Source organism: Athalia rosae, chromosome 3 (assembly GCF_917208135.1).
Source record: "Athalia rosae chromosome 3, iyAthRosa1.1, whole genome shotgun sequence".
Classification (NCBI taxonomy): domain Eukaryota; kingdom Metazoa; phylum Arthropoda; class Insecta; order Hymenoptera; family Athaliidae; genus Athalia; species Athalia rosae.
Window position 1 is genome coordinate 10,775,853 of NC_064028.1, and position 25,324 is coordinate 10,801,176.

At 36.8% G+C, this 25,324-nt stretch overlaps 1 protein-coding gene and 1 non-coding gene across 13 annotated transcripts in view; both read left to right on the forward strand.

The window, feature by feature from the left end:
* LOC105690049 (dual specificity calcium/calmodulin-dependent 3',5'-cyclic nucleotide phosphodiesterase 1) overlaps positions 1 to 25,202 on the forward strand; it is a 130,156-nt gene extending 104,954 nt beyond the window's left edge. For 8 of the 12 annotated variants that reach the window (XM_048653037.1, XM_048653042.1, XM_048653041.1 and 5 more), the window contains 12 exons: positions 6,118 to 6,372; positions 8,337 to 8,550; positions 8,736 to 8,849; positions 12,900 to 13,034; positions 15,021 to 15,083; positions 18,108 to 18,357; positions 19,422 to 19,679; positions 19,770 to 19,939; positions 20,098 to 20,343; positions 20,707 to 20,936; positions 21,262 to 21,354; positions 21,487 to 25,202. In XM_048653037.1, the coding sequence (XP_048508994.1) occupies positions 6,118 to 6,372; positions 8,337 to 8,550; positions 8,736 to 8,849; positions 12,900 to 13,034; positions 15,021 to 15,083; positions 18,108 to 18,357; positions 19,422 to 19,679; positions 19,770 to 19,939; positions 20,098 to 20,343; positions 20,707 to 20,936; positions 21,262 to 21,354; positions 21,487 to 21,587 (2,129 nt within the window). In that variant the 3' untranslated portion in view covers positions 21,588 to 25,202. The remainder of the gene's footprint in view (positions 1 to 6,117; positions 6,373 to 8,336; positions 8,551 to 8,735; positions 8,850 to 12,899; positions 13,035 to 15,020; positions 15,084 to 18,107; positions 18,358 to 19,421; positions 19,680 to 19,769; positions 19,940 to 20,097; positions 20,344 to 20,706; positions 20,937 to 21,261; positions 21,355 to 21,486) is intronic. The other 4 variants (XM_012407545.4, XM_048653032.1, XM_048653038.1 and 1 more) reach the window with 4 other exon arrangements.
* Positions 11,097 to 11,168, forward strand: Trnat-cgu. Its single transcript has one exon. It is a non-coding gene; the product is annotated as a tRNA-Thr (tRNA).
* Positions 25,203 to 25,324: the final 122 nt, after the last annotated feature.

Consider the following 25,324-nt stretch of genomic DNA (forward strand, 5'->3'; position numbering starts at 1 on the left):
TTGTACTTCACCTCTTCGGTGTAAAAGAAGAAAAGATCGTTGAAGTCTAAGAAGATATTGCGGAGGGTAAAACAGCGACTACTTCGGGGTTTCAAACGGTCTTTCTATACACCGCAGACTCGCAGTCTCTGGTAGAACGTACGTATCCAAGAATTACGGAGCTGGTCTTAAGACCGTGATGTATGGGAACCTCGACGTCAAACGGAAAGAATAAGGGCCCGGAGAAAGTTTTTCCCTACGTTCAATAGACGACGCCTCTACTTATCGTTTCTATCGTCTGATATATTATACGAATATATCGCGTCAAGTGTAAGTCTAAGAAAATCGAAGGGACCTCTAAAACAAGAAGTGGGCCTCACACCGGGCCCGACGAACGGAAAAACCTCCGCCTCCGTCCGAACCATTTTTGAGCGTTCGCGTTGTGCTTGAAATTCCAAAAAAAATTTCCGAACGTTTTCCCGAGTATCAAGGGGACTTTTGTTCAAAGTTCGGTACAATGGCAACCGGTCGTCGTTCATCGGTATATATTTATACCCTAAAACTTCTTCTCCAACTTTCTCTCCCACGCCCTTGTCCTTGATGCCTTACCTTTTCCTCTCTATTTCATCCCCGAAACTTGGAATTTAGTTTTTACTCCCTTCTCCAAATGTATAATGTACCCCGACGTATAGGTATACGGTGCCCGGACCTACACATCTAATACGCGCATTGTTCACCCCCTCACATTCTCCGGGGAATCACCGGATCTCTCGTTTTCGGCAAAGGTCGAATAAAAAAATAGGGGAACTCACGAATGATTGCAAAGCTTATTTCGATCGCGAAGTACAATGGGGCAGGGTGTGCGCGTGTACACGTATCCCGTACAAAATGAAACAGCGCGGGGTTGATCGAGGTACGATGAAAAGAAGACGGGAAAGAAATGAGAAAAAAACGAAACTCAACATAAATATTTATGCCCGGTTCGAAAACGACCGGGAAACCGGTCCGTTGCAGGACCGTATTTTATGTCTCCATTTCGCAGGAACAGCCTTTATTTTACATCATTCTTTTTTTTTTTTTTTTTTCGACTCTTTCTCCCTTTTTTCTTCTTGTTTTCCTTTCGCCAAATTTACCGACTAACTCGGCCGTCCGAAGAAATTAATTGATATTCATCAAGGGGTTCGTTCGAACGACCGAGGAAATTGCTTTGCGCTTTGGATCGACGTGTTTTTCATTATCATTTTTTCCACGATATTCTAGTTGCGACGTGTGCAACAACTTTTGGTAATTTTGAATGGTACGTATTATACTTATACCGACTGTCGTAAGTCGACGTCGGAATTAATTGGGGTAAGTCAAAGGCAGCGGCCTCTTGTGCCGGAAATAGATGGATCGTTAGCGAAAATCCAGTCGAATCATTCCACCCGATGGCTTCCCCGGGAACCTCGCTGTGTAGGACCCCCTGGAGAGCTGGAGCAGCTGTCATTAGTTGGTAATTACTAAGAGTACGGTCGCATTGCTACCGCTATACTCGTCGAGCCGCCAGCCTTTTGCCAAAAGAGATTTCACTCATACGTATACCTACATGCAACTCATACGACAACGCATGCGTCTCATTTTTTCACTCCTTCTTCAGTATTTTTTTTTTTTTTTGGTTCTCCATTCAGGAAGCGCGACGAAAATCCCACGACTTCAGATGAGGATTGCGCTATTTTGTTTTCAGCGAAAACGAGTTATTAAAAAGAAAAAAGAAAAACATGTTTTCGAATTAGGAACGAACACGTGTTTGCGAGGGTGTCAATTACCTTTATTAAGATTCTTCGAACAGGTGGTTTTAGTGCCGAGTAAGCGTTGACGTAAAAATCTGAAAACTGGACGTAATTTTTCGACGATAGTTTTTTCTCATGAAAATCGTTCGAGGCGTGTTTCATTAGTGGTTGGTTTCTAAGATTTTTTTCGTGACGTCGAATCAGCCGCAGCTGCACCGTCGTAGCCGTCGATGCCGGAGGATGTTCGAAACGTTATCATAACCGCGGCTTCAATAATTGTTTTTATTTTTATATCCTATGGCCACGTCCGCGTCGGATAAAATGGATCTTTTATCTCCGCGTAGTTCTTGCATCAGCCCTGCAGCTGTAAAAGGGGGTGGTTGAGCTCGGGAGATTCTCGCCGACAAAAGCGATAAGACGCGGGATTGGATGAGCCTTCCACCTCCCGCGTCTCTTCACCTCTCGCATTTCACCTTTCGCCGGTTCCATCACCTATACGCCGCTATACAGCGGCGTTACCTTTTCTTCGTCGTTATTGTTATTATTATTAAGATCGTCGTCATTATTATCATCATCTCCTCGTGCGACACGAATTCCTCCCTCGCCCGACCCCCGATCCCCCCCCTCCGAATGACGCAACTCTTGATCACATTTCACCTTATAGTGGACATCAAAAATCTCTTCGGCTCCAATAATTCTGATCATCGTCCGAAATATGGAGAAAACTTGATCGGACGTATCGGATTATATTAATATTGCCGTAAGAGCTGAGTGCGAGAAAAAAAAAAAAGGATCAACGAGTCGCGCACGTGATTCGAAATACTGCTGGAAAATTCAACGTTTTCTCGAAGACGAAAAACTCTCGAAAATGAATGAAAACTTTTTTTTTTTAAATTGTGCCGTTGACGAAATTCATCGATACGAAGACGGAAATTTGAAAAAGAAAAACTAAAATGGAAGTGAAAATATTTCCCTACCGCTAAGAATATTTTATTTGTTATATAAACACATAAGGGTCGAAAGGTAAAACTTGAAGATGATCGTAACTGTTGACCTCCATATTACAAGGGTCGTTTCCCCCCCGAAGTATTTTCAGCCGGATGAAACAGGGAAGTGGAACGCTCCGTATAGAATCATCATCCCGATGAAATCAACTTACTTTGTTATTGCTCGTAAAATTTTAAGTGTACAGCTTTAAAGCTCCGTGAGCTTTAAGCCCCTTGGCTCAAGTCGGTTAAACCTCGCCACGCGCGTGAAACAAAGGAAAATGTGTACATACCTATGCTACGAATACATACATACCGATACCAACCCCCGCGCCACCCCCGACCCCGTACACCGTAGTCTAGCAGGCTGGTTATCCACCGCAACCGTGAAGTGTACTCTGCCGCGGTTTCGGGGGCTGCATGTGTACCTACCGACGTACTCGGTGGAGGAAGCGCGTTGAGCTTTAGGTCAATTTGATAACGAAAGATAAGCTGTTGCTGGTTTGGATCAAAGCGTTTTGCTATAAATATGCTACACCGCCCGACCGTCCTGCTGCGCGATATTATATCAATATTATATAACTTACTCGTCGAGAATTTCGGTGTAATAATATCATGTGCAAACTTTAAGGGGTTACATGGGTTTATGCTCCGCGCAAAAATAGCGTAGTTTCAACAATTTTTTATTTATGTGGAAAGTAAAATTTTTCATTTGAAATTTTTATGATATTCGGGATAGATGTTCGGTTAACATTCTATGAAATTTAGGTGAAAAACTCGAATTGGGTCTTTGAGTTGATACCCAGAGCTAAAATTTCGACCAGGGAAAAAGAGAAAAATCAAATCTAAATTTGGACATTTGGCAGAGTTATTTTATTTTTTTTTTTTTTGCATAAAACCCGAATTTCGCTCAAATTTGAATCACGTTTTTGTTTCTCAAAATTAGTCGCGAAAAAAGAGAAAAAATCCTTCGTCCAAGTCCTTGTCTCTAAGACGTGTACCAAATTTCACACAAATCGGTTCAATAGTTTTCGAGAAATCTCGATAACCGAATTTGAAAATAGCATTTCGAGAAAAACGCGTTCAAAGTTTTGAATGATGATCGATGGAGACAAAGAAGAAAATTTCTCCTTTCAACTTACGGAGAATCGTCGATTCCAGGCCCATCCCCGCTTGAAAATTTAAAACAATATTCTATACGTGTGGCAGAATTTAATTAGTGAAAAGAGAAAAAAAAAAAAAATTCATTTCTCTGTAGCTCCCAAACCCATGTAACCCCTTCAAAACCAATCGTGATTCGTTCATGCGTATTGAATGAATAATGTCGTCTGCCACGGAATAAAAATTATTCAAAATAATGTCGATCACTAATTGTTTCGAAGGGGTGACGCGGTCGTTTTTTTTTGTGGATTTTAAAAAATTCCATTCAATTTATGGTGATTTCTTATTGTTCCAAATTTCTTCCGACAGATAATTCGCATTCCCTACAAAGAGGATTTTCTAAAAATTCTGAAACGGTGTATTTCACATTGGGATAAATATCTGAAATCTTCGAACGACATCTCTTCGTTCATTTTGAAGTCGAACTAGGTGGTGAGTCGAAAAAATTCATCCATACCGCAGATAATATTATTATGCCCGAAGCTGCAAAAATCGCCTACATGCAGACAGTTTAATCTTCGTAATTTCCGCAGTTTATCTTACGAGGTTTTACATTTATTTTCACAATATATATTTGTTTTTTTTTTTTTTTTGTCCGCAATTTACACGTCGAATTTCACCCTGCACCCGTCAAACGTTTATTTTTATCAATTTATTTTTTATCCCCGTCGGGGTACTTCTTTCATTTTTTTTCCCCCGTCAGAGACCGGCGCATGTGGTTCGGAGAGCCGCTAGCCGGGAGCAAAAATGTCGGACACGGGTATTACCATGTACGTACACGTCGTGGAATTATAGGTATAGTTATAGATTATACGATATGAAGAAGGAGAACCGACGGAGAGGGGCACACAAATCGCCCGCAGTCGGCTCCTCACCCAGCCACGAATTATTCATGTTATTCATATTATTCATTTTATTCATATCGCGCGTCTCGCGCGCCAAGCGTTCTAAGAGCCCCCGACGATCTTCTGCGATTCGATGCGTCAAGTGCTCCCGAATCTTCTTCTTCTTCTTCTTCTTCTACTCAGCTTCTCCTAATGCTCATGTATATCTGCGATATTTTCTTCGTCTTTTTTTCTTCTTTTCTTTTCTTAAATCATCTGGTTACATTCGGTGTATTATACGAGTTTTTTTTTTTTTCTTAAATACATCGCACCGTCTGTATGCGTGTGCGAAGGACGAACGGGGATAAACTTTTTGGAAAATTTTCCGTCCGTTAAAAGATTTGTTAGGGGTATACATATGTATGTACACTGTGTAAAAATGGGGAAAAGTATATCATGGAAATTTGAGCCCATTTGTGTCTTTCTGGATTTATAGACCCTATAGAGGTGGATAGATCGGTTCATTATTGTAGTGGTAGAATTGCAGATTTTTTTCTTTTTTTTCCTTTCAAAGATAAACGGCTCGTAAGTACGAAAATGGGTCATGGCAAGGTATGAGCAAGTTTATATATCGCCGTAGTTGAAGAACTTAGAATGCAAAAGAAATGAAAAAATCGTTTCTGAAAATTTCAAAATCTACATTCTGACTCTTCCGGATCTCGCACACGTATTTTTGAGATTGCATCCGACAAAATATCAGATGAAACACGATCTTGGGAGAAAATTCCTCCGGAAATTATATCGCATGGTTTCAAAGGAAATGAAAAGTGAAAGCCCAAACCCCACCCCACAGTTATTAATCATATCATTTGCCCTAAACTCGTCGATCGACCTACGATACGGTGTATTTAATCGGTACTGTATTACCTGTACGACTACATACCATATAGTCACTATGGAAATAATCACGAAAGGAAGCACAATTCTCATCCACCCGATTAGATATCTCCTCGTATTATCTAATCGTACTTGGCGCGGGACACCCCGTTGGTCCCCCGCGTTCTTTTTCAATTCGAGAATAAAAATATTTGCACATATTTTATTTTTCTCTATTTTTTATTACTCTCGTTTGTTTTACTTCTTTTTTTTCAATTTCTTTTATTCTTTATCTGAATGTGTAAACCATACGTCTACCTGTTAAATTCCCCGATATCGATTCACCAGAAATGTGCAACGATCGAAAAATTGGATAAGAGAGATTAATGATTGGTGTTATTTTTACATATATATACGCGAACATGTGATTTAATTAGGACAGAAAGAAATCGCACGCAGCTTACGAACGTTCGTCAAGATTTGTTTGCATAATTTAATTCTCTGAATTTTTCGTCGTTTCAGTCGCATCGCCGCCAGACAGAAGAGTGACGAAAGATGACATCGGGTTGGCAGAGGCTTCCTCGTTATGTTCAACATTTGGACAAATTCAAACACACGCGAATTCTCAGCAAAGTTCGGTCGACGTCGCGAGTCCTGCAGGTGCTTCCTCGTGTACAGGAGGAGGCGGAGGAGAGGGAGGCGGAGGAAGGGGAGCGGGAGGAAACGCTTCCTGGGCTCTCCAGACTCCTGCGGGACAAAACGGTGAGCCATTCCGCAGTAAGTCTCTTTACGTGTCGCATGATTGTCCTACGTTTGATTCCAACTTGGCTTCCATAATATATGTTGTATTATATACGTATCCTACAATACGTACTGTGCGCATACATAGGTATACAGATCTGTCTAACATCCCACCGCAATGTCCGCTATAACAAACCCCACTTCCGACCTCCATCCCCCCGAAACTAATTCGATCAAACTAATTAAACAATAATAATCCTTCACCAACGGTGATACGCTGGATACGTACCTCTATTTATATATACATATATATATAATATACAATTATACTCCCCGTGTACCTACTAGTAGGTTTTACTTCGAAATAGGTGTAACGGGGATTGGGTACACGTGGAATTATTCGACGGAAGAGTGGACGTGATATCGAGCACTTTTTTGTATTTTCGTTCGCAGTTACCGATCGTAATTAATATTTTTCATACCTCTGCCTTTCGGGATTTGGGCGAAAATTTTATAGCGTCATCCGAGCTCTATTCCCAATCGAACGTAGATTCGTTAAAATACCGGTTAATTATGAATAACGTATCCGGTGATGTGGTAAAGCGGAAGCTAGTTCGTTATCATACGCACGTAAGGTAGGTTCTTACATAACAGGTGCGAAAGCTCGAAGAAGTTCGCGTCCCGGAAATAGACACCGGAGTTTATACTCATAAAGGATACTCGCAGTTGTCTGAGCAAAGTGAATGTACACAAAAGACAACAAGAGGATACACAAAACGAAAGCAGGTGAACAATAGGATCGTGAGCTTTGTAAGTCACAGAAAATTTCAAATGCAGACACACCCTACACGTTGTGTGTATATTATTCATGCCATGCTGGTCCATTTCACCAGCGGCAACCAGAAGACCGTTCTTCACTCTCTTCCGATATTCCATTTTTTTTTTTTTTTTTCTCTCTTCCAATACGTTATACTCCTTCCCTCAAATGAAGGATTTTTTCGGTTATCATTTTTGTCTTTCATTTTGTCACAATAACTCTTCGGAGTTTCATACGTTCATAATTATCGAGTAATAAAATTACACGGAAGTTGTGTGTAAAACTGTATGATTTGTACGGTGAAAATAAGAGGCGTACGTCATCTTTAATCCACATTCAATCGCGAAAAGCCGGTGAATAATGAAAACCCGATAATTATTGCGTTATCGATGGATATGTGATGTAAACCGGAATGGGAATGCGATGATGAGATCACGTGACTCGTATCGATTGTTACTACAACCCGAAATGATCTCTTATCGCCTCGAAGGTGTATAAATATATATTGGATTTTATATAGGTCTTCTCTATGACCGGGCGAAAGTGTTCGCGTTGATGAGAAAAGAAAGAACGGAACAAGGAACAAGGAAAACCGAAGTCCCAAGCAAAAGCTCGGATATTCGATCAGAAACGTCATCTCATTAATTTCGAAAAAAGCTCGATTACCAAAATTGTCTCAAGAGTCCAAGCAACAAATATGTTTGACGTATTTTATTTTTGCTTTTAAAAATAACTTTCGAATCTATTTAGTTACACGTAATTTTCAATTGCGGACAAAGTATTTCGCGAATCGATGTGTACAATTCGATTGGTTTGCGAACGACGGTGCGTGAAAATTGAAACGAGGGAAGGGGGGGGGGGGGGGGGGGAGAAGAAAAAAAAATTGATACTCATCAATTCAATTTTATTGCATCGGTAAACAAAGGTGATACGTTGCAGCTACTTTCATTACTCGCGCGGACAGCTAGGCTTTCGTTACACACGCCTATCGATCATCCTTTCCTCATTCCCTCGGTAGTTTTCGTCTCCTGTTTCAACCCTATATCTCGTGTTACAAATAGATTACAAAATAAACGATCGCCTTTTCCGTACATCGTGTGCGATATTTCATTCTCTGTATCTTTTTTCGTTCGAGTTTTTTCGTCTCTCTTTTTTCCGCAATGTATTTTATCTCGTTTCGCAGAGCAAGGGCCGCTGACCATAGTCAGACGTAGTTCCGGAAAAGGTAAAAATGTCCGCAATACCGGAAGCGGTAGTTTGGATTCAGCGTCTTCGAGTTGCTCGCTTTCGAATCCTGGGGGTAAAATTCAATTTCACAACATTGATTCGGAGCTTCTCGCAAACCCCTCGTTACCCGCCGTTGATACTCCGGACGCTTGTGACAAGGCCGCCTTGAGGTGAGTCGTTTTTTTCATCACTCCGTCCCCCCTCATCCAGCAATCCTCTACGTACTTTCGTGGTTTGCAGGTCTGCAGACTCCAGTAACGCGAAATTCTCCCCACCTTCGTTTGATTATTTGAATTTCTTCACAACTGTGAGTCACATGTTTTTGTTCAAACAATTTCTCGAAATTGAATTACAGATTGCGATGCCTTCTGAAACAATTACAACACGGTGAAATATCCGCTGAACTTCTGCAGCTCAACCTTCACTACGCAGCAAGAGTTTTGGAGGCAGTGTTCATCGACGAGACCAGGTAAGTCGTGGGATTCCAAAAATCTAAATGCAAATTTATTGATTTTCATTTGTTTTTTTTTTTTTTCTTCTTCTCCTCTTTCACTTTCTTCTATTCCTCGGATCACCGACATTTTCTCCGTTATATACCTTCCGTCCCATTCACCATCCCTGAATAATTTTATTCTCGATGTGATTTTTTTTTTTTTTCCCTTAATTTCTATAGGTATAAATGTAGGTATGTTCTTCGCACAGGTAATGATGTTGTCAAGAGAAGGTGAAAATCTTTTCATTCAATTCATTTTCATGTAATTTATATGCATTCGTCGTCGTCGAAGTGACGAAGGTTGTAGTTGTGAATGAACGATTTGAAGAGAGAGAATTTGTTCGTTTGTAAGTTTTCCGTAACATTTCGATCCGTCTGAAAAGTTTTCTCTGTTATTTTCCGCATCTGAAGCGCCCTTCAGTTCACACATCATATTATCACGATCGTTACTTGGAAACGCTTTAATTACGTATTCACGTCAAGAAGCTAATTACAGACTCATATTAGCATCGGATTTTCCAAGACAGGCGTTGATTATAACGTCAACCAACTTCCCTGCTGCAGAATCAACTCTGATATTAATTTATCGAGAAAAGAAAATAAAAATAAATAAATAAATAAAAAATGTCTCACGGCACGAGTTTTATAATTTGACGAAAAAAGGCGAGCAAGCGAGAAGTTTGCCGAATTTATTTACAATTTTGGAATGAGAAGACGCGCGAAAAAGGGACTCGACCGATGCAGAGAGACGGATGATCAGCGCAGTTATAAGTTTAGAAAAATGAATAACGATAAGTGCGATGAAAATGTAACCGCAAATAAATGGAAATGGTTAAGAACCAGGCGAAATATAATACTGGTTATTTAAAACGATCGATACGATTATCCGATGTGTATTTGATCCGCAGCACGAAATAGAGAAAAATTATTACGTAAGCGTGAAAAATTCATTGCGGTATCGCGTGTCCTGTCGTTTATTACCTAATCGTGGAAGTGAAAACGAAAACAAAAAAATTAAAACTAAATAAAATAAAAAAGCAAATAATGGGACAACCCCGGAGAGGGAAAAGAATTGTGCGACCAGCTGTACGTATATGTAAAAATTGCACCTACGCACATAGATTCTTGGTCAGTTAAATTTTTTGAACGCAACAAATTTTACAGTAAATAAATAATTTTGGATAATTTTAGCGGAAGAATCTTTGCCAATTCTAAATGTGTAAGGTTCTTTTTGCCTCGACACTATGAAATTTAGTATTTTAGGAGTCGTGGATTTGCAAAAACTATACATAGAAAGAAAAAAAGAAACACCACCGATCGTTACGTAATTTTATTTTCCACTTGAACTTTTCCAGCTCGATTAATCCTGAAGAAATCTTTTTTATGATTTTTGAAACAGGGCCATTTTATGACGACCGGTAAAATTTTGATGAAACTTGCGAGTTTCCTCGTCCCTGTAGCTTTCGTCAGGTAGTCGTCATCGGCAAATATGTAAACGTACTTTTGTAATAACATCATTGTACTCACGGCTCCTTGGTCTTCACTTATTGTCGCCCTCAGCACGATTTCAAGCTTAAAGTTTTTCGCCTGAAACTCCACTGGAAGCTCTCGTGGAAGCGCTTATGTATCCTCGGATTAAATCAGCTATAAATTAGGGGCGAATAATCATAATTTACATACTCGCTTATCTTTGCTCACGTATTCAACCAACGGGGTCAAGTAGGTGCAATTATTGATCAAAAGAAATCGGGAAAAATTAAAATTAGTATATCGAAAATCGAATTCAACGAAAGAAATTATTCCTGACTTTGACGAGGGCCACCGAATGATCATTTTTACCCCATTGCGAAAAATTCATGAAAAATTGTCGGGGTTTTGAAGCAAAAATTTGGAAAAAGCATAGCATTCTTCTCGCGATTCAACGGAACACATCGATAAATTTTTCAAGCTTGAAAAACTCGCCGGTGCTTGATTTCAACCTACTCAAATCTGCTGAATATACGTACGTATATACATACGTGTAAATTTCCAAAAATGGAGAAACCAAAAAACAAAAAACGGTGTTGCATTGAAATTCGTAAATGGTGTACCTTTTCAAAGTTCAAGTGGCTCGAGTTGTATCTCACATTGTACATTGGAGTGGCGAGTAATTATTTTCACTGTGTGTGGAAAGGGGTTTTTGTTTAAGAGCTACTCTACGGGAGTTGAAAAACGAGGGTACGCGCCTCTTTAGCTCAGTGGTAGAGCACTGGTCTCGTAAACCAGGGGTCGTGAGTTCAATCCTCACAGGAGGCAGCAGTAGTAAAGCTGTATATTTTTGATGTTATGTAATATTTACGTTTCCATATTGCCATCCGTCATCGCTTCACCCCTGCCCGTTAATTCAGGGAAATTCAAACGCCGGGTGAAAATTATGCGGAAAGAATAGCAATGAGGGTTGAGAGCCGGAAGGAAGCGGATGGGGACTTTTTCGCTAATTGTCACAGGGTTCCATCCCTCAAAAATAAACACGGGGGCGACGAACGTACATGTGAACTGTGCGCGACTCACGCGTTGTTGATGTCGGTCTCTTCGATGTTCGAGGGTTACGCCCTTCTAGCAGATTACCTTAATACCAATTCGACGGGATTCAAAGACGCTCGCATTTGGCGAACATATAGTGTTCTCAAAATCCAGTCTTTCCTTTCTTGGCGTTTCTTCGTTCCGACAGCACGATAATGGACGGAATTTTCGAAGATTCTATAGAGAGCTTTTTCAAATATTGAGATAAATGCAATACGATTCAGGGTGGCGTAGACTCCATTTTATTAAATCAGTTTTTAAAATCATTATCTCGATTCTTGTGGGTCACACCCTTCCGATTCTCAACCTAAACGAAAGCTTTATTTTTGCCTTATTTAAAATAAAACTCAGTTTTTCTTTCAAATTATACGTATTTTTTTTTTTGTTTTTTTTTCGGATTATTGACATAGGTATGTTGGGAAAAATGGGAGCCAGTCGCACTAATCAAACGGCACAATTTGACAAAATAACATATGGGATAGAAAGAACTTATTATTCCACCAAAAGAAACTTTTACGCTCACATTATATTTCAGTATGTAATAATCGATGTTGTAATGTGTTACATCTATATATTATGTATATATTTATATAAAAATCCACTTTCTTCGATTTTCTTCTATTTCAACTATAATAAATTTATATACGTCTATGTCTTTTTACTTCAGCAGCAACTACGTTTCTAACTGTATAACTTTTTATCCGTCGAAGTGACTAGCCTTCTTCTTTTGGTTTTTGGTTTTTTATTTTTTATTCGCTTTTGCAAATAATCTCACAGTTCATAATATTTCATGAAAAGAATTCATACAATTTCAAGGGCCGATTAATGGAAATTATCACCTTCGAGTTTTTCTAAAACTTCTGGAGAACTGCGCGGAGAACTTATACATTGACAAGTTTTTCTCGATTACAAAAATGTCATAGCTATTTCGCGATGGTTTTCTCGTCTCTTTTGGTTTCGTTCTCTGTCGGCCATTGATACAACCATACGTCACAAAATCTTCGATGCCACTTCTCCTTTGTTTCACTTTTTTTTTATGTATCTTTTGCGCAAAGTTGTCATCACCTAAACCTACACGAATATGCTGACAGAGTGCACGAAGAAAGAAATAAAAATGAACTGAAGTAACAGAAGAATACGGAACTTTTTTACAGAGTTGAAAATAAGAAACAAGAACGAGATGTTATGATAAGTAGCCAAGTCTTTCGTAATAAACAATATAAATAAAAATCGGATTCCACGAAAATCTGACGACTCTACCCACAGATTTCGATCTGATCATAAGGGAGGCAAATAAAGAAAAGAGAAAGCAGGAAAAATAATTGTCAATTAGGTTTAATGTGTACGTGATGTTATAAAACGGAAAAATTTCATTGGAATCAAATGATATGCGTTTGCTTATTTTTAATAAATTGTTCTATATACTGTGCTTCTTTATTCTATGACTAACAACCACTACCACAGGGCGGCGACCGACTCCTCAAGGTCACCGCGTAGGGATCCGGGGCAACCTGCGAATCAAGGTGGAACGGATGCGGAGGGCTCGGGTGGTCAAGTGGTCACGCAGAAACGGAAGCTTCGCACCCCCATTTGGGCAAGGTTGCGAAACATTAACATTTGAACCAAATCATTGGAAAAAACGTCCCCAATAACTATAACAAAAAAAAAAAAAAAAAAAAAAGAATGAAATTTGCATTCGATAAGACCCCACGTATCGTATTTTTTGTTGTTCTTGTTATCATTATTGGTATCCTAATTATCATTATCGTTGTTATAATTACGATTATTAATTTTTTAGCTTTTTCGTTTTGAAAAATTTTGTATTCCGTTCCCTTTGTTTTTTCCGTACGTCTATGTATCGTGTACATATTTGACACGTGTACATTCTCATCATCCAAAGAAATGTCGTTAGAAAAGAAAGAGAGAAATAGAATTTAATTAGATGAAAAAAAGTTGTGAGAATGAATAGCAGTAGAAATAAATTTGTAGAGGGTGTGTGATGTGTATAATTATTATACTGTTATAGGTATTAAAATGTGTTGAAATTCTTCATTTTATTTATTTATTTATTTTCTATATTTAAAATACACACGGTATGCAATTTCTTAATTAATAAATCCGCGAGTGCAATTTATAGAAATTTGATACACGTGTACATTAGTACATGCATAAGATTAAGTTACGTATATTCATAACCCAAGAGTGCCGCATGCTAGTTAGTTTATTAACGGGTCAGGTAGTCGTAGTTGTGATTATACGGACCAAAAAACTAAAAAAAAAATAAGAGAAAAGAAAAAAGAAATTAAATCAAATAAACTTAAATCACATAGCGCTGCACGTTATTAAATTTCGTATTAATTAACCATCGCAACACCAGAGCATACATCTACAACAGGTGTATCGCAATTAAGTAGATGCTGAAAGACGAAAAAGAAAGAACCACTCAAATAACGCTAATAATATATTACAGTAATTATTACTCTCAGGTATGTAATCGAACGAATTTAATCTAATTCGAAATTGGTGCAAATTAGACAAGAGGAAAATATTATCAGTAGTGAATTATAATTAGCGACCCGCATCGTGTATAATTTCATTTAACGATTAACCGAAATTCACCTGATTTTCACTGATATTCGTAACACACGTAGAGTCAACCATATCTAACGACTGTCCACACACACTCATCTCCCACACTTTCGAATCATTGAAATTTTATCTTACTTGTACATACATATATCGGTACAATAACTATAGCATGATTAGTTGATAAATATTTCAATTTTATTTTACTTTTTGTTTCTTGTTAATTACAATCTAATACACCATTTACTATCGTATGTATAAACGTGTAACATTATAGTATGTGTTCCTTAGGAATTGTTGCCTGTTCTTGGATCCCATTGGATGTGTCTGCCTGTTCATCTTTATTGCATCTGGTTGTTATCCATTATCATTATTATCGTTTAATGAACATGTTCCGTTTAGAATTAATACATTTCTATCTGTATATCCAACTGTACATTGTTGTAATATGTAAGTCTGTACTCTGCCGATTCGTATTCTTCTTCTTTTTCGTTGAATTTTTTTTATCTTTTCACTTTTTTTTGAATCGTGTAAACGTCTTCTCCGACGAGTGCAAAATTCATATGTAATTACATGGAAATTATGTAATTACACTCCGGGGCTAACACGTTTACATTGTATTTGTAATTCTGTGTTTCCGTTAAAATTTTCCTAATTGTTATACCTGATTATTGTTATCGGTTGTACTTCGGAATATCAAATATTTGACGAGTTATTTTTAAAAGTTTTCTTTTACTCCCCCGAATGACTGTTTACCGAATTTTTATTAGTTTTACTATAATGTGACGTCATTAATGCATATTATATATACCTCTATGTACCCCACATGTGGATGTTGAGTCTACTCGTATATTACTATTATCATTATTATTATTATTACTATAGACATTGTTATAATTATTATTACCATTGACGTGTTAATGTTACCTAAACGTGCGTTATGAATCTTGTGATGTTTCGATATCTGTATGATAACGGTTGGTGTTTTCCTAATTGAAGGGATCAGGCGGAACGCCAAGAGAAGACAGCGTCGCGACGCCAACCTGGCGCGCCTTGTAGTAGGTTTGTTCCCATTTTCCAGTTTCTCCAATTACCAAAAGCCACTACAAAGCCAAAAGCTCGATGCTTCTGTAGCCTGTTTCTGCTCACCCGCTTATTCTTGATCTTCGCTGTATCTTTCATATGTACTATACATACCTATATATCTTATTACTCGCTTGCCTTGTACATAGATACATATGTATGCCTTCCAACGTTTATGTGAATACATTTTAGTTACATCGTGTGGTATATGTATGTATACATATACGCATATATAATATAGAAATTCCGCTCATTGTTTGCCGTTTTGTAAGACGACACTCTTCTCAGTTCCCCGTTACGTTCCACCGGTTCTACTCGTCCAAATACAACCCCGTCTTCCCCAAGCGGCGTTTACTCGGTCGGTAAGTTGAATTGCCTACTCATCAGGCGTTCACCCTCCCCGTCTCCTGATGAGCAGCCAATTTAGCTTCTTTCTTTCATTTTTGACAGATTTTTTCGGGTTTCAATACATAATGACATTGATATTTGAATCTATAGATTACGTGTATAAGTATACGTATATATACTGGTACTTTTTAAGGGTTCTTTATTTGCGAGTACATTGAAAGGAATGCTTGTACAATTGAATGTTTGTTCGCATTATAATTTTAGTGGAATGTACACAATTACTTTCCATCGATTCATTAAATGGGGAGAATTGCTTTTTGGTTTTTTTGATTGAGGATTATGGTAAAATTCAATAATTTCACAGCATGTTCCACGAAATTGGGCCCTCGTAACTCGTAATATGAATTGTGAGGTTTCAATTCTGGATACTGCGGTTGAATTATTTGTAAATTCCAAAAATACTTGAAACCAACGAATAGAAGTTTTTTTTTTCGACTTCCTACGTTATGCACGTTTTAAATTCGTAAAGTTTTTCTGTTAGTGCTTGTATATCGAGTGCACGATTCTTACCCCATGATGCATCGTGTGATTAATTCGTACGTGTAATCGTGAAGAAAGGTAAAAAATCGCGATGAGGAAAAAAGGAAAAAAGAAAAAATATCCAAAGATTAAAATTAGTAGACCCATAATCAGACGCGTTGTGATACTCGGCGACGTGATGACGGAAATATAAGAAAATTAGTTAAAATTCGATTGCAATATTTTTTCCACAGTTCGATGCACTCGAGTTCCCCATTTTGTTTGAATTGATTTTCATTTCCATTGATATCATTTCCACTTGAATATATGCCCAGTAAGTTCACATTCATTTCACTACTAGCTGCGCAGGACTTTTGTTCTACGGATTTATCAGCTCGAAGCACGTGATGTTCGCGCTTTTGTGCTTCGATTATTGTTCAGACAATTCGCAAAACCCGGAAAACAAGTGAAATAAAAAACCGACAAGCAAACAAAAACGGCGGTAGAAAATAGAGAATGATTACAGGAGAATATAACAACGAAGGATAAAAATAGAGATGAAAAAGAAAAAAGTATAACAAAGAAAAAAACACCTATAGAAAATTGGAGGTGTAGAAACCTCCTCTCTTTAATTACGCATCGCGTCAACGCGCGATTCTCGACGTCATTTGTAAAAGTACAGCATAAACGTACCCATACGTTTGCTCGGTATTCGAGCGTCATATTTGTTTTCCCAAGAAATATTGGTTCATTTATTTTCACTCCACCTGCATATACGTCAAAGTAGGTATTACTATCTGCGATATACGCATAGTACATCATTAATAGTAGCGTAAAAAAGCGGAAAAAAAAAAAATGAAAAAACCCGACTCGTTTGCGTTTTACTTATTTGTTCGTACAGGTACCATTAATACTATACCGTACGTATAATAGGTAATAGAAAATTGATCGTGATCAGAATTATTGAAACCTTAGAAATATCGAAAGTGGGTATTTTTTCATTCGTCTTTTCATTTCAGATCTTGTTATTGTTTTTTATCCTTTTTCATTATTGTTAGTCATTACTTTTTGTTTTAATTTTTCAACAGTTATACTATCTGTGAGATTAAATACGTAATCGAGTTGTTATCATCAATTCCGCGAATACGTCTTGAAATTTGTTTAATACTGTACGTAGTTTTCGTGCGATTTTTTAAATATATTTATATTAATTTTTTCATCTTTTGTTTTTATTGCATTTTTATCAACCGGAAATGCGGAATTAAACGATCACTTGAAAATACGGTGCAAAATTAGAGTTTGAAAAATTTCAAACAAATCGTTGATTTCATCGTACGCTGCATGTGTTGAAAAAATTACAGTGATCTTTATGTGATTGACGTAACTTATTTATATTCGATACACGGAATATAATACATAATAATAATATTAGATGATAATAATAACGAAACTAAATCGACACATGTGTTCCACCCACAACAGAGCTTGTTGTTGCAGAGTACATAATTCAACAGCAGTCCTCGTCGTTGCAATTAATTAATGTATATAATTTCAATATTTGAATATTACATTACCGCTTATTGGTTATAACGTAGTTTACGTATATACGTGTTTAGTTTCTGTAGAATATTCATAATTGTTTATAATTTTCATTGAAATTTCACAACTAGTCTGTGAAGTGGCAAGCCAAAAACAACAAACCGTTGTATTCCCGATCTGTACATACCCATGTATAGTATGTAGCGAACCAGTACGTCATAGTAGAAGCGCTTAGCTTATTTATTCTTTCGAATTATTTTTAACGAAAACAAAAAAAGCAATAAAACCAAAAACTAATCAATATCCGAACCTCACTCGAAGTATACATATATATAATTATATATATTTATATTTAATAATTACATAATAAATATTTCCTGTATAATATAATACTACAATAGGTGATAATTTAATTCGCTGCTCTTTTTCAAGTAGTTATCATCATGGCATCAGATTTAAAAAAAAAAGAAAAAAACAATAGTGTCCACTGGACGAAACCATTTTCTTTGATTATATGCTGTGTTTAAATATTTTACTGGCTTGTACTTACATGAGAAATTTTTTTTTTGTTTTTTTTTTCCATCAAATCTTTGCCAGACGTTTGGCGGACGAAGATGACGAGTTGTCAGAGGTTCAGCCGGACGCGGTGCCTCCCGAAGTTCGCGAATGGTTGGCATCTACCTTCACCAGGCAGCTGGCAACCACTCGACGCAAAGCTGATGAAAAGCCAAAGTTTCGATCTGTGGCACACGCTATCCGCGCTGGAATCTTTGTCGACCGAATTTATAGGAAGGTTACAACAACACCCCTCATGCAATTCCCGGAGGACGTCGTCAGAGTTCTAAAGGTCGTGATCATGTGATATTTGGGTTCTCTTTTCCTTCATTTTCGCCATTTACATTTCTCGAGTCATGAAAATTTCACTCGGAGAAAAAAAAAGTTCTCCTCTTCGCCGTGGAATTTCGTTTAGATTTCTCCTTTTTGCAATTTGCGATTCGGCAGAACGAGAACACTGTTTCCGTTAACTTGCGAATGTTCGCATTCGATGCGGTGAATGAGATGAAAATTTTTCACCGAGTGATTATTCAATTTCCGTTGAAAAGAAACAAAAAAATATTAAAAATAAGTGAGACGCGCGTGATTCGATGGATAGAGAAACCTCGCGGTTACCCCACATGTTTTTTATCGTTTCGACTGTAGAAAAGAATCTGAATCAGAATAATGGAAGAACGCTTGAAAAAAAAAAAAACAAAAAACAAAAAAGAAATGAATGAATAAAGATAAATAAAATTGTTACCGGACAATAAAACGAGTGATATTGTCGAGAGGAATGGTAATATAAAGGAAGCCATTCTTTTATTCATATTTCTCTTATTCTTTTTTGTTTTGTAGTAATAATTACGTTCAATTCCTCAACAAAGGTTGGAAAAGGAAATCGTACACAGACACAACTTCTCAGTTGAAATGTAAAGAAAGCTTGAATTTGTAAGAAATTCCGATTTGTATTCAACCGACTACACGAAATTTCGCAGTTCAATGGAAAATCGAGGCTTCTTCAACTCCCAACGAGTTCGGGAAAGGCAATTACTAGTTGATGCGATACAGAACATAAGGATTTTTCCTTTTCATGATCCCACACCGCCCGTCTCTGCGAAAATTGAAAAGAAACATCGAGCGATTATTTTCTCCTCCTTCCGAAGATACGTCAAAAATTCGTCGGGAGAGAGGTTGTTCTCTGTTTTTTGTTTACTTAATGTCCCAATCACGCGCGTCTGGCCTAATTAGTTGGTAAAACCAATTATCCCTCCGTATTCTAGGCGTTTTCCGCAACGCGGTAGTTTTTTTTTGTTTCCATTGTCTTTTTCTTTGTATCATTGTTGTATGTAATTAAAATCCTTTGTGTTTGAAAAGACGTTGGACGATTGGTCCTTCGACGTCTTCTCGCTGAACGAAGCCGCCTCTGGAGCTCCGATTCGGTACCTTGGATACGATCTTCTCAATCGATACGGAATGATCCACAAATTTAAAGTACCGCCCGCCGTCCTTGAAAGCTTTCTGGTGAGGGTCGAAGAGGGATACTGCAGACATAGAAATCCTTATCATAACAATCTACACGCCGCCGACGTCGCTCAGACTATGCACTACGTCTTGTGTCAAACCGGGCTGATGGTGAGTGTGATATTTTATTTTTTTGTCACTCTTATGTCAAGTATCTTTTGGGGGTCTGAATTTTCTCTCTCTTTCTCTCTCCCATTGCAGAATTGGCTTACGGATTTGGAGATATTCGCCACCTTGGTAGCAGCGATTATTCACGATTTCGAACACACTGGAACGACGAACAATTTTCACGTGATGTCCGGCAGCGACACTGCTCTTTTATATAACGATAGAGCTGTGCTTGAAAATCATCACATTTCGGCGAGTTTTCGGTAAAATAAAAAACAAAAGATCACTTCGCCCACAAATTGCGTACACATAAGTCGAAAGAAATTTTTAATCACCGAAGAAAGTTCCCTTCGATTCCAGTTCAGTCGACGAATGATTTTTTTTCTTATTTTTTCGTGCGATATATTTGATTCGCTTTCAGGATACTTCGCGAGGAGGATTGCAACATTCTTCAAAATTTATCACGAGAAGAATTCCGCGAGTTCAGATCTCTGGTGATCGACATGGTCCTTGCGACTGACATGAGCTTTCATTTTCAACAGTTGAAAAACATGAAGAATTTATTGAGTCTCACCGAGCCTACGGTTGATAAAAGTAAAGCTGTCAGTCTAGTTTTACACTGCTGCGACATTTCTCACCCTGCGAAGCGATGGGATCTACACCATAAGTAAACAACCCTTAACTTGACCTAGCCCAACTCTAGCCTGACGTAGCGTAGATGTTCTATTTTCACAAGATTGATAGTCTTCCTTTCAACCGCAACGCCCGTACAGAAACTTTTTTTCATATCAATGAACTTTGCACCATTTTTTTCACTTTTTTCTTTCCGTTCTTGGGCTGCCTTCCAACGCAATATCAAATTATATACGTACAGCGTATTCCGAACATCGAGTTTTTTATTCTTAATAAAATATTCCTCGAATAGTCAGTTGATAAGAGATTTTCAATGGTTGGGCACATATTTTTTGCTCGAGAAGCTTCACCGTTATTTAAATCGTATCTGACCATTTTTTTGTTACTAAATTTTCAGATGGACGATGCAGCTTCTCGAGGAATTTTTCCGACAGGGTGACAAGGAGAGAGCCTTAGGTCTCCCGTTTTCGCCGTTATGCGATCGAAACAACACCTTAGTGGCCGAATCTCAGATTGGTTTTATCGAATTTATCGTGGAACCGAGTATGCAAGTCTGCAGTGATATGTTGGAATCGGTTCTGGCACCTTTAAATCCAAAAACTGACGTTCCGCAGGAGGCGGAAGCTGGTAAGAATAATATAAAATTAATAACGAATCGTAACCCCCGTCTCCGATATTTCCGATACAATTATTCGTTCTACTCCGTTCACGTGTTCGCTTTTCCTCATTCTCCTCAGTTTAAAAAATGTAACGCCAAACTATATCTTATTTGCATTCACGAACAAAACCATTGTAAAGAGTTTTTCACCCCTGAAACTGGACGGAATTAATTATTTCTGGTTTTTTCCGTTACATGTCGTAATTAACTTCGGAACGAGCATAAAATTTTTTCACCTTCTTTTTCCCTCCGTCTTTTCCATGCAGCTTAACCCTATTTGCTTTGAATTTTCAGCGACTGCAGGTGACAATAGGTTCAGGATTAAAAAACCTTGGACTCTTTGTCTCGGGGAGAACAAAAAAATCTGGAAAGAGCAGGCGGCTAAAGGTATTATAAAGTTTATCGAATGAAAACGAAAAAGAAAAAAGACCTCGAAAAATGAAGAGCTGTAAAAAATCCCCTAGATCGTCATCAATCGAAGTATCATAGGTTTGATATCCGACAATTGTTTTTTTTCAGACGCGGAAATTAGATTGCAGAAGGAAAAGGAGCAGAAAGAAAGCGAGGAAGTTGACGAAGAAAAGGGAAAAAATTCTTCGCTCACCACAGCCGAAGAGTAGAAGACGAGGAGAAGAGGAAAAAAATTATTGAATGAATAAATAATAAATAGTTGAAGTAAAATATGTATAGGAACTTATGTGTAAGGGTAGGAATACATTGAGAGAAAAGAGAAAAAATGACAGGGAAAATGACGCTGATAGACGAGTGAATGCAGCGCGGTGACGAAATTATTCGATCGATCGATGAATGATTTTCAAAGAAATAATATTATAAATAACCGAAATAATTACGCGTAGGTTTAATGATCTTTGAATATATAGAAAGTAATTACTGTGACAGACTGAGATCGCATACTCGATTATAATTCCAAGAATATATAATTAATTAATGAATATTACGATAGCTCGAGCGATAGCTACTACATTACACTTGCACAATATATAACTTAATTAATGTCTACATTACTTTGGTATAATTGAACCGATCAGATGGCGGCTTTCGAAAATTTCATCATTAAATCTATACCGAATAGAGAGACTCTTCGAAATCACGGATACGAATTCCGTGATTTCGAAGAATCTCTCAAGCTAATACAAATTTAATATGGCGCCGTATGGTGAGAACCACTCCCGGATTATTCCCTATCGATAATTCTTTTACAAATTTCGTAATCTAGTGCTTAAACACTCTAGCACCGGTGTGTGATTAATTTATATATAACATATTACGTGAGTAGATGTACAATTAAGAATAATATTATTAATAATAATAATAATAATAATAACAACTATGATGAATAATTCTGACGAAAACAAAAAAGAATGAATAGAAGAGGATATATATAATAATTGTAATGGAAATAATCATCTGTTTGCTTACGAAACCAGCTGGTCTGGGGCTACATGTAAATATAAATATATGTACAAAATTCACTAAGAATTGTGTACCCTAAAGTAATTGGCATAATCTTGCGACAAAGCTTTAACAAAAAATTTAATGTACCTATCCATAGTATTTAATCTGTATTAACGCTATAATATATAAATTATGTAAATATCATAAGACGGAGAAGAATCGGTAACAAAGAGAGAAAGAAAAGAAAAGAGAAAAAAAAAAATGAAACAAATCTATTAGATACCGTGTACTAATCCATAAATAATTGTATTATTAATAGTTGTGTAGAAAAACTGTTGATTATTCATGGAATTTGCGGGTCGAAATTATTAAATAAATACAAAGAAAATCAACTTTACGGCAGAGAGAGAAAAAAACAAATTCTATCGTCAGAGCTTTATTTGAGGATGGTATAAAGATTCGTTGAAAAATTCTGTAAAACTAAATGAAATTGAAAGATTTATTCTAGGTATACATACATACGAGATAGCATTCAGATACATTATATATATAAATTATATCAAATTATTCAAAGGTACTGAGATCAAAAACTTTGGTGCAGTATATAATATGTAAGCATAATTATATTGTATATGTATATGTATATTTACCTAATTCAGTATTGCGCACGATTTTTTTCATCGATACATACATACCTAATACAAATATATACATAGGTATATAATATTTATAGGTACGTACGTGCATACCATTGAAATATTAGAATCGATTGGAATATTTATAAACAATAAACACGTCGTCCGCTTAATATCGCGTCGCGCGACGAACCGCAAATTGTAGAGAAGAAAAAATGTGGAGGGAGAAAAAAAAAACCTTCGAACAAAAAAAAAAAACGTGTAAATCTTATCAATTTTTTGACAGCGGTTTTATACTTCCATCGTGATACAAAAATTCAATTTTCTTCGCCATCACAGCACGCGGCAATCCTTCGGATTATTGAACGGGATACTCAAAAATGACCGAGTTCGATGCCTGGGCCCTCGTACTCATCGATTGCGCTCCCGTTGTCGTGATTAATGGATATGCATCAACTTTTTGTTTCGCTATTCAGAAATTTGTTCACGATATTACATAACGACGGGAAGATTTTAATAAGAATATTTGTCACGAGCTATTCGTTATTATTTTTTTCAAAATTGGAATCTGTTTGTTTTTCTTCACGGCCCAAAGAAGGATTTCATTTCAAAAACTGCCGCGTGTTGTTGCGAGGTCCTTTCGTGAAAAATAAAAGTTAGAAAAAAAACAAAAAACGTCCATATCTGTCCCAGCTGCCGTCTGTTACTGTAAATCGCTCCGGTGCTAATCGATGTTTTTACCACGTTTGAAGATTCGATGATGAGGGTGACGATGATGATGATTTGACAAAAAAGGGAGCTCGTTTCTCAGCTCCCTAATGACCGGGATTATAGCTTTATTACTTAGGCACACGCCAATTGGTCCGCGCCAATATTCTGTAGTTAGAAAAAGGTTTAGGGTTCGGAAAATTTATGATAGGCACACTGTAACACCTGCAATAACGATGAACGGTTGAAATATATTTTAACGAAAATTGTCCGGCGAATTTGATAAATTACGACAATCATTCGCTATTATATTCGTGCAATTAATTCTCGATCAATTAAAGTGAAACTATGCATAAATTATTTCAGACCGATAGAAATTATCCGGCCATTTTGTCAACTTTTTCGAAAATTCGATCAGATACTTGTACAAAGCGAAAAGTGAAAAAAAGTAAACAAATAAAAACAGCATAGCCTATTCTTCTTTCTGCAGGATCTGGTGTGACGACCGAGTCGCGCTAATTAGTACTTACGAAAATAACCAAGAAAAAAAATAAATTACTAATGTAGAAATAATTGGAGAAGAGAAAAATATATACTTACAATTAGCTGCAGATAATCAATGTACATATTCGCGTGTCATAATCGTATGATTCTGATTAAAGTAAAAAATGAATGAACCATAAGGAATGAAGAAATGTGAAATAACAAGCAAGTGAAGAGAAAAACGAAGAGTGTGAAAATGTCACGCGAGTCAAATTTCAAATATAAATGATTAATTATATCAGCTTTAGAGTTACGCAGAAATAAGTTTAGCTATTGTATAGGTATACGTGATATATAGGTATACATATACCATGTATTATTAATTTAAATACCATAGATTGTGACCACGAATCAAAATCAGATGAAGCATCTCCGTATTATCTGTATATATGTATAAGATATAGATATTATTTATTCATTACACATAAGTTGAACAGAGTCTATTCTCGACTAGGAGTTTTACAAAATACATCCCTATACAAATTATATGTAAATGAAAAACAAAAAAAATTAATCCATTGTAACGACTCGCATATTACTTTATGTATAATGTCGGGAATAGAATTCATATGTTTCAATACTCGACCAATAATAATAATATTAATGATAATAATAATATTAATAATAATATTAATAATAATAATAAAATAGTTATTATCATTATTACATGATAGGATTGAATGGATAAATAAATTAAATAATTGACGTTGATTTGAAAATTGAATAGATATATCGCGGTCTGTTTTTTAATGATTGTTTTCCTTGTAAATTCATATTATTGGTAGAGACATCACAATTCTCATCGTAAATAAAAAATTGCAGAGACTAGCGAAATCTTAGAAAAAAAAAAACAAGAATAAAACAAAATGAATAAATAAAATAATAATATTTTTCGACGTAACGATCGATACGAATATACTAAAATACCGAAAATAATAGAAAGAGAAAGTACGTGAGATATAGAATTTGCTATTAATTAGAATTGCATGAATATCGAACACGACTGGTTTATAACCTTTTTGTTATTTATTCATTATTATTATTATCTTTTTCCT